Source organism: Cyprinus carpio, chromosome A21 (assembly GCF_018340385.1).
Source record: "Cyprinus carpio isolate SPL01 chromosome A21, ASM1834038v1, whole genome shotgun sequence".
NCBI lineage: Eukaryota > Metazoa > Chordata > Actinopteri > Cypriniformes > Cyprinidae > Cyprinus > Cyprinus carpio.
Genome location: NC_056592.1, coordinates 11731033 through 11741307, shown reverse-complemented (window position 1 = coordinate 11741307; position 10275 = coordinate 11731033). Strand labels below are relative to the sequence as shown.

The 10275-nt window shown below is 36.7% G+C and overlaps 1 protein-coding gene across 1 annotated transcript in view; it reads left to right on the top strand.

Moving 5' to 3' along the window:
• Positions 1-40: 40 nt before the first annotated feature.
• The window catches only part of rb1 (retinoblastoma 1), a 31554-nt gene continuing 21319 nt past the window's right edge, over positions 41-10275 (top strand). Inside the window, exons 1-8 of the mRNA XM_042710870.1 lie at positions 41-190; positions 1069-1189; positions 1280-1389; positions 1537-1671; positions 8912-8950; positions 9068-9117; positions 9302-9412; positions 10102-10244. Of these exons, the coding sequence (XP_042566804.1) occupies positions 81-190; positions 1069-1189; positions 1280-1389; positions 1537-1671; positions 8912-8950; positions 9068-9117; positions 9302-9412; positions 10102-10244 (819 nt within the window). The 5' untranslated portion in view covers positions 41-80. The remainder of the gene's footprint in view (positions 191-1068; positions 1190-1279; positions 1390-1536; positions 1672-8911; positions 8951-9067; positions 9118-9301; positions 9413-10101; positions 10245-10275) is intronic.

The window sequence follows — 10275 nt, the reverse complement described above, 5'->3', positions numbered from 1 at the left end:
ACACAACAACAACAACAACACCACAAAACAGCATCTTGTGAACCATCGCTGTGCTGTGAGTGAACGCGCTCTGCATCGCGATGCCGCCGAAGAAGCGCAGCAGCGGGACCCCGCAGAAGAAAGAGCTCAAGGGGAACACGAAGAGCGGATCTCCGGACAGCAGCGAGAACGCAGTGCTGAGCCCCGAACGGTGAGCTTACACCGCGAGACAGTCTCTAAAAAATACCTCCATGACACAATAGACTTACTCTAATGAATGATCAGTACAGACAGTCTTTAGTTATTGATGATGTTGGGAGAGGAATCCTGCGACCGACAGTATGTCAGTCATCTTAAGAAAAATGTAAATAAAAAATAAATAAATAAATGCCCTGTTTTTATTGTAGTAACTAAGTAACAGTTACAAATGACGGCTGCTAAACATGTTTATGCTGCTATATTTTTGATAACAGTTTTTAATAGTTGAGCTACTTTGGTAAGAACATGATAATAAGGACGCAACTTATATTTAACTGCTATGTTGTTATTATTACAGTAGCAGTTATTTTTGGCCATTGGGGATGCACAACTTCAGTTTTCACTTTTAAAAGAAATGTCAAGAAAATATTGTGTAAACTTTTAAATTCAGCAGTTATATGAACATCTATATATTTAGGGTGAAAGACGAGGCATCCCATTTTGGGATCTGCATCATATTAAATTTACAAAAGTGATTTTAGGAACATAGAAATCATAATAAATGCAAGTAAAGTGTCAACTTTAATGTTTCAAATAACATTATATGTTTAAAAAAAATCGAAATATGGGTGAAATAATGTTCCATCGTCTTTTAGCGTATTAGATATATTAATGTGAAAATGAAACAACATACTTCTTCTGACCTTTACTCATTAAAATATATAAAAGGGGAAGTGATCATATATGGTTATGTGAATATGGCGCTCTTATTCATTATGTGTATAAGCGATGTTGCATGACCAGCAGCGCCAGTATGGTGACCACCCCACAATAGTGTCAGTCGCCTAACAATGTGTTTACTCATGTCTGTCAACTGTGTTGTTTTACCAGACACAAGGACAAGGAGCCTGAGTTCGTGTCTCTCAGTGAGGAGCTTCAGGCCACCAATCCCATCTGTGATCATGCGTGGAGAATTTGGGAGAGGGAGATCAGGTCGATGGACAAGGCAAATGTACGCCTTCCTCTTATGTCTGCACTACCAATCTAGTGTAGTTCATTTATTAATGTGTAATAACACAAGCGTGTGTGTCCTCCATGCTAGATGCCGTATTCAAACAGACATCAGTGGGGAGCTTGTCTGTTCGTTGCAGGGATGGAGCTTGATGGCATCAGCCTCACCTTCACACAGTTCCTGAAAGTAGTTGGACTAAGGTATGTGTGGCAAATTAATAAATATCATGGAGAAGTCCTGGTTTTCTCGCTAAGGATGATGAGGTTGGGCTGTCAGAGTGTGGTTATGCTTTTAAAGTGTTAATAATGCATGTGCTACACTTTAATTAAGTTGCCCTTCCTGTGCAGTGTGAAGCAGTTCATCAGTCTCGTTAGGAAGATGGATGTAAACGTGGACACTATAAGCCCTAAAGTGAACATTGCTTTGAAACGACTGGAGAACAAATACGATGTGACGCTGGCTCTCTACCAAAGATTTGTGAAGTAAGTGTTGTTCTTCAGTTTTGTTTTAGTGATATGTAATGAACGTATGATTGATTTAGCAATGTTTGGACATTGTTGATTTTTATCCGCAACCAAGATCTTCTGACAACTATGTCAATAAATAAAAACTGTAATATTGTGAAATATTATTACAATTTAAAACAACTGTTTTCAATTTCGATATACTTTAAAATGTTTTAGATTTCAGTGTCACATGATCTTTCAGAAATCATTCTGTGTATCAGAAATCATTCCATTTATGTGTTCAGACATTTCAATACAATAACTTTGTTTCCATCGAAAGCTGCGAATTTAAATTATGCACAGAATTTGAATATCGCGTAAAACATTTGTGAATAAAGCACCGTTTCCATCCAATGAGTCAAAGAGAACAAAATCATAATTTCTGGGAGGCAATTATACAGAAATCCTGTGATGACAGACTTTGACTCAGGCATTACAGAACGACCAAAACAACATTTGATTTGCTGTGCAACGAGATCAGTCCGCTGGTTAGTCAGGTTATCCCATCCCATCACGCAGAGTCACATGATTCTTTTGATGCACATGGAGGAATTTATTTGTCAAGTGCGTTTCCATCTCCCAATTTGATGATCCAGGAAATGGTATATGGCTGTGCAAGCTTTGGAGGTGTTGATGGAAGCGATTTACTGGATTTATGCTTTGATAATCACACTGAAAATTATGCAGATGTCGTTTTTGATAAAAATGTGATTTTTCTCACCTTTTTGCTCAGAATTATACATTTTTATGAAACCTACCTGTATTCAAGTGTTGATAAAATTGAATGCTTTAAAATAGAATAAAAAGGATTTTTTTGTTTAGAAGTAGAGGCTTTGATCTTTATTTTGGTAAAATATACAGCAAAATATACTGTGTAGGCCATCAAATTTGAGTGAAAATCATCAAAATCGCTGACGGTGGCTGACAACTTTTTTCAAAAATACTGGAGAGTTAAGGGAACTTTTTCCTGAAATTTGGCAAAACTTTCACTCGTTTCTGATGCGATACTTTAAAATGCACATAATAACAGGGTGATGGGAATACAGCTAATGGCTTAAGGCATGTTAACACCACGAACAAGAAGTATAACGCTGATTATATTTCTGTCCACACCAACACATGATAATGTTCTGTTTATGTTAAGCATTCGTTGCGGTTTTGTTGTGTGCCGCTTTAAATGCTTGAGCTTTTTAAACCAGAATTGATTCCAATTGTGTCAGGGTTTTTTTTTTTTTTTTTTTATAATCTTGGCTCCAGACTAACTTTTTTCACTAGGAGCACAGTGGCCCCCCAACTGAAAAATTTTAGGGGCACAACCAGAAAATTTAGGGGCGCACACCGTAAATCAACATGCTAACCAGATCTACTAATTTCCACTGTATAACTAATAAATACTTTAATAATAGATGCAGAAATTACAATGTGCTGTTTCAAATTCTGTGTCACATTTTATTCTGCACTTTTGAAGATGCAACAAGGTAAACTGACAGCACCTTCGCTGTCATGACAGTACACATAGTAAACAAAATACAATACATTCAGAATAAAAAAAGTGCTAAGTAAGACAGATTTTGATTTTCGTGTAAGTCTTCCTCTTCAGAGTATCGCAATTACTCCAACGAATTGTGTATCGTTGCTGTATCGTTGTTGTATTTTTTCGTTTAGTAGTTAAGCCATTCTTCCTTTGAAGGTCGAGCTGGCTTTTGTATTTAGTGAAGGGCAGTGTTGGGGAAAGTTACTTTTAAAAGTAATGCCCTTACAATATTGCGTTACTCCCTAAAAAAGTAACTAAATACGTTACTTAGTTACTTTTTATGGAAAGTAATGTGTTTACATTACTTTTGCGTTACTTTCACGTTACTTTTTAAATATGAGCAGGGCTTGATTGTTTTTAATATAAGAAGTTCTATTTAGGGCTGCAACTAACGATTATTTTGATAATCGATTAATTGGTCGATTATTTTTACGATTAATCGATGAATCGGTTTATGTACTTATATTTTAGTTTTGCCCGATTTTTTTCCCCAAGTAAATTATAACAAAAGGGTCTTTATCATTCAACATAGACTTTTTAGAGATTTTTAACCATTTTGCATTGTCATATCCTCATCAAAAACATACCTGGAGTGTGTGTTTTATTATGTTAGTTATCCTTTGTCGAACTCTTCTGCAATCAAAACACGGACCCATACATACTCTAGCAAATTTCACAAGGAGGTTTCAAATAATGTTTTTCACCATGGCAGTCCTTAGGGCTCCTAAAAGTAGTTTAACATCCCGAACAAAGCTTATTAAGGAATCTTTCAGAACATATTTTCACGAAGAAGAATAAGAATAAAACAGAATAAAATTGCAGTAAAAATTGCATTTTATTATTTTTTTTCCTGTAAACACACAGCTTATACCTGGGAAACAGCTTTTTATAGCTTATGCTGTGAAACTGTAAACAATCCTTCCAATAAAGTGCCAATGGCATGAAACCTGAATGGAACCACATTTTAAAATAAAATTTAAAGTAAAACTAAAATCCATCAGAAGGTTGTCCAGAAAAAAAAAAAAATTGGGACACACACAAAAAACCTGCTGTGTGAAAAAGAGCAGTGAATGCTTAGAAAAAAAGTGCATTTCAAATACATTTAAACATTAACCTCTCTCAGTCAGTCATAATTAGGCTGCAAGACTGAATTACGAACTGGTAAACGACAAAGCTTTAAATGTTAATTGTTAAAAAGCAATGTTATCAGCTTTTACGACTAAACATTCGCAAAACAACATTGTACTGCAGAATCTGCACAAATAAAAGTCTGCAAACTGTGATTTTCATCGGATTTTAAATATGTAACGTTAGTGGTCCTTATAACAGTGCAAAATTCAAAAAATGTAATAAAGCGATAAAATGTTAACAAAACCGCTTATGCCTGAACTGACAGGAATTCGACTACCTGTGGGAAATGAGGCAGAACACTATTCACTCATTATTTGAGAAAAACTTTGCATTGCAGTGCAAAAAGGTCAACATCATGTCCAAATGTTCAGGGCTTAACAGTTAGGCTTGCTCTCTTTTTAGAGGATATGTTTCCTGCCGCAGTTTACAGGTTACTCTTCTTTTTGAAAGGCTCAAAGTAAAGTGCTCCCACATTTTGGATGACTTCGTCCTATTAGTTTTATCTTCCGCTTTTTTCTTTTTTTCTTTCTCGAGCTTACTCCACTGCCGCCTGCCTCACCCATCACGCTGAATGCTGCAGAGTGCAGAGACGCTGTGCGGGAAGCACGTGACATAAAACGAGGCCAGCTATTGGCTAGTCGCTACTTCTCCTGCTGTACTGGCTGAGTAAAACCTCCGGTGGCTCATTACTGCCACACTTTGGTCACCGCGGATTTAAAATATGCACGAAATGAGCCGCTTACGGCAAATAAAAATTATTTAGCAACGAATCGATTACTAAATTAGTTGACAACTATTTTAATAATCGATTTTAATCGATTAAATCGATTAGTTGTTTCAGCTCTAGTTCTATTTATAGCAAATGTAAAAGCCCTTTCACACCAAAAAGTGTAATGAATAAACCTCAGGCTGAAGGAAAAGTAAATTCACGTCTGTACAGTAGAACACAGGGAGAAGAAGGTTCAACACTCTTCAGCAATAAAAAAAAAAACAATGAAGCACAATTGTTAGTTTATCTAAAGTCATTTTTGATTATTAGTATGGTTGAACTGGATCATTAAAGGTCAGCAGCAAAGACACTGTTAATAAAATGGGAATAGATACATTTGTGTTATTTAATATATTTAGTTATTGCAGGTTTGCGTCATATTCTGAGTTTGCATTTCACTGTTTTGATTAATTTTGATGAATACTAAAATCTGTTTTGTTTTTTTGTTTTTTTGGGATGAATTAATGCATATTCACATTTAGTCTAGAACTACAGTAACATCATGTTCACACAGCGCACACAACGCCTCCATACTTCCGATTTCTCCCAATATGGGAACAGGAGGCTTGTCAGTCAAAAAATGGGAATACAAAGTAACTGGCGTTACTTTTTTTGAAAAAGTAACTCAGATATTTCCTTGTAAATTAAAAAGTAATGCGTTACTTTACTAGTTACTTGAAAAAAGTAATCTGATTACGTAACTCGCGTTACTTGTAATGCATTACCCCCAACACTGTTGAAGGGTAGTTCCTCTTTAGCAACGAAGTAGACCGTGTTAAATTTCCACATCTCTGCCTCATCTGCGCTCTGATTTACAATCATTTGTCTTCTAAAAAGCAACCGGCAATGGTATTGCTTTTTGATTTATAAACATGTCGCGGCATACTCGATGTGTTAGGCTGAGATTGTGTTTAATTTGTGTATTGTGTTTAAACTGCTTAGTGCTTGTACTATCGGCAAACTTTGTGTTCACCGCAGTTCTGGGGTAGCTGTTGCAGTATTCGCAGTTCATATAGTTCAACAGCTTGTAGTACCTCAGCCAGCTGAATTCTTCAGCTAATCTTCTCGAAAATGGTGAGTGCGGGCTTTTTTCGCCACACCAACCTCTGATTCTGCATCATCATCCGACCAGTGTTGCCAACTTTTTTCAATGGAAAGTAGCTAAACCCCGCCTGAAAAGTCGCCAAATGTCGCTAGATGACGTCATACATTTATTAGCATATTCATGACGTAAGTGCGTCGTATTTTCTTGCCTCCCTGTGCTTACATACTGCACTTTAATGCAGCCAAATTCGCAATAAAACTGTTTTTATTATTATATTTTAATGTTTCTGTTGACAAACAACGGAATGAATATTATAATGACTGAAACGCGCTCCATTAAGAATACATATCCAGCTCTCAAAGATATTAATCTGCACTAAAATCCTATTCACGACATTGTCTAATGAAATCAAATACACATATGATTAAGACAATGGTTGTGCTGTGATTTCGGCTATACTCGCATGTAAAATAGAGTTAGAAGCTACAGAATATCTTTTTTTTTTAACTGAAAGTGCTGCTCCTCTCTGTGCTCGCTGAACAGAGCAGATGCAGAGAGAGAGGCTCGCGCTGGGAAAGAGAGACCTCTTGCTCGTGCGGCAGTACCAGACAGTCTCAGAGACTAAATAAGGTTTGTCCAAGAAAGTTGCTAGATTTGTCGCTAGTCGCTTTTTTTTCCGAAAAATGTCGCTAAGGGGGTCTGAAAAGTCGCTAAATCTAGCGACAAAGTCGCTAAGTTGGCAACACTGCATCCGACGGTGACACTGTAGACTCTGACACTGGTACACTACCCGCAGGTCGGAAGAACGAATCAATAGTTTGCTTGCTCATAGCTCAGACGCACGCACATCAACTTGTGATGATATTTGTCTCCGTTTCCTTCCCACAGATGTTTACGCGCGCTCGATTATCTTTAGGCCCCTCCACCTCCACACATTTTAGCCACTTACAGTGGCCATTCCCTATTCTTCTCATACGCATTGGCCGCCTCACAGACAGGCATCACTCAATGAGACGCGAGTGTGTGCTCGCGTCTCATGAGTATGTGTGCGAGTGTGTGTTTGCGTGCGTGTGCGCTCGCGTCTCATTGATTATTTCATTGCTCATTTCATTGATCATTGACGTGCCCCTTCCACGTTTAATGTATAAAAGAAATAAGGAGGGTGGGGGAGGCAAATTTACTGGTCGCACATGTGCGACTGGATGTAAAATTCAGTCGCACACTCTCAAATTTTGGTCGCAAAATGCGACCATTTGGTCGCAGTCTGGAGCCCTGATAATTGTTCATCAACTTGAAAAACAATATTCCAACAATATTGTTCCTCTGTGTCGTTATTGTTATAGCTGTGGTGTGGACTTTTCATTTAGAATGTGTTTTTTTTTTTTTTTTTTAAGACTATCTTTATCGTTATAGTTCTCATCATTGGTGTGAACAGGCCTTTATTATCTGAGATCCAGATCTAAGAGGGAAACAGAAACTATCCCTGATTGTATACAGAATGCAAGCATATATAAGGTTTACAAGCTCATTACAGTGAAGGACTGAACAGTTGCTAATCCGGTGAAGCTTGGGCATGTTTCAAGGTGTGCTCGCCCTTCCCTCAGCTTGACGCTTTATTTAGATAATGCATGCATTGCATCTCATTTGAAGAATGCGTGACTCACCTCGGGGCACTCTTTGGGTGATAAAACCTGTTGTATATAACTGCGTTGAAACAGTTTTCTGTTTTTTATTGTGTTATTGGTTATGTTTTTTTTTTGTGTGTTATGAGTTTTAACTTGCTGATACCTTTCTTATTGCATTTAAATGGTAAAAAAAAAACATGAACCGTTTCTCCATGTCATTTGTAAACCTGAAGGTGGCAGCAGCCGTCTCATTATAAAACAGATCTGCTCTGTGGGTTATTTGCCTTTGACTTCGAGCCAGCAGGCCCCAGTTCAGTCTGTTTTTCTGCCATTACTAAAAATAACAATGCTTCATGGGTGCTGAACAGAAAGTCTAGATATATGGTTGGACTGTGGTCAAGCTGCAAGGTAGTGCTTTTTTTGAGTTTCAAGTGCCTCGTGTCAGCAAACTCTGTGGTTAAATGTAGCAGCCTCCTCACTGCATCGAAAATAACATCTATGTTTATAACAGTCGATAAACTCTTGTTGGACTTTATATGTGGGTTTCAGTTACTTTATTATGTTGGTTTTTGATTGTGATTATAACATACAGTACATGCTAATGATGTACCAAAATTAAAGTGTAAATAGTTAATATAGATATTGAGTTTTTTTATTTTTATTTTTTATTAGCATTTGTTTGGAATAAATAAATTTATTTTTATTTATGCAAGTGTTGTTGTTGTTTATTTATTTATATTCGTCCTTCAGTTCACTTTACTTTCTTCCATTTCAAAGATTATCTTACGGAATGTTAAACATATTTGTTAAACATTTTTTGCTATGATGGTTTTTTTATATAATAAAAATAACTGCTTTTTTTAGTAACAGGTACACAAGTAATAATATTTGTAAATATTTTAAGCTAATAAAATAAGCATTTTTATTAATAGCTATTAATAATAATAATAATAATGTGGTTGATGATAATGATTTTTAAATGTTTTTATTTTATTATTATTATTATTATTTTTTTTTTTACTTTTTTTTTTGTCATTTTGGTGCACCTCTAGTGGATGCAATGTTCAAGTATGCTGACACTAACTTAAAGTCCATCTTTAATTTTCCTCCAGGACTTGTGAAAAAATTTCTGCAGAGCCTGACAAAGCAAAGTGAGTAGAAATCCTGTTTCATTCTGTTGTTTGCCCACCTGTAGTTACCTAAAGAAGATTCTAGAGATGTTCCATTAAACACCAGTGATCTTACTGTCCCATGTATGTTTCCTTCAAGAGAACAGAGCTTTGGGAAAGCAGTTGGACCATGTTCCTCTTGGCCAAGGGTGAGTCATTAAGGAAAAATGGAAATATTTGTCACATTCTATTGTTTGTCCATGCAAACAACAAGACTCGTTTACAGTTTCTGCTTTTGTGAGTGGAGTTTCCCCCAGCTTCTCTCTGGAATATATGATAGTGTATCCTCATGAGCACATTGTCACTTGTTTTTGTGTCATCTGTCCTGTACAGGAACATTTCTGCAGATGGAGGATGACCTTGTGATAGCCTTCCAATTGCTGCTGTGTGTTCTGGAGTTCTTCACCAAGCGTTTCGCTCCTTCTCTGCTTCAGTCACCCTACAGTGAGTTTTCCTTACCTTCCTCTGCTCGGGGGACAGCAGGGGCAAATGTTTTAAATGCCATTTGAGATAATAAGTGAAAATATTGTGAATGACGCAAGTCCGGTAATTCTGCAAACAGCAGCGTACTTGATAACATCAGTCAGCTCACCTTGGCTACTGCAATTTTCCTCACTGTATATTTACATTAAACAAAATAGGACATCAAATACCACTGCCTCCTTTTGTTTTCATTTCAACATAATAATAGCCGCAGAAATGTACTTAGTTCAGGGAAAAGTGTGTATATACAGCCTACAATACAATGAAATGAAATATTATATCAATTGCCTCTTTTTATTTTCATTTTAACATATAGATAAATTGAATAAATACCAAAGATTACCTGTTAGATTTACCCAAAACGAATTATATTTTATGTTTAACCACTAAAGAGACGTCAGAGCCAGTGGCGCTGTCTTTATAAATAAACCACAGATTTGAGTTTTAAACAACTACATTCTCACCTGAAATACTTTTAAAACTACTTTGCATGACACAATAACAGTAATATTTTGAAAATTATCCAAATAAATGGTGGTTGAAATCACAATACTGCGTGATATAAAAATATGGTCAGTGAAATGTTTTTAAAAACAGCCTTGTTTACTTGGAATGACAAAAATCTAATTGTTCTCCTGTTTTCATTCCAGAGTCAGCAGTTAGTTCATCCACCTTGAGTCCTCCAACTAGGACATCCCGACGTAATCAGGGCAAAGCCAAAACCCGTCCTCCAGAGATGGACGTGCAGTTGCTGGAAACACTGTGCAAGGAGAGCGACTGCAGTGTGGATGAGGTTGGCACTCATTCAGATACAATCCCGTGAG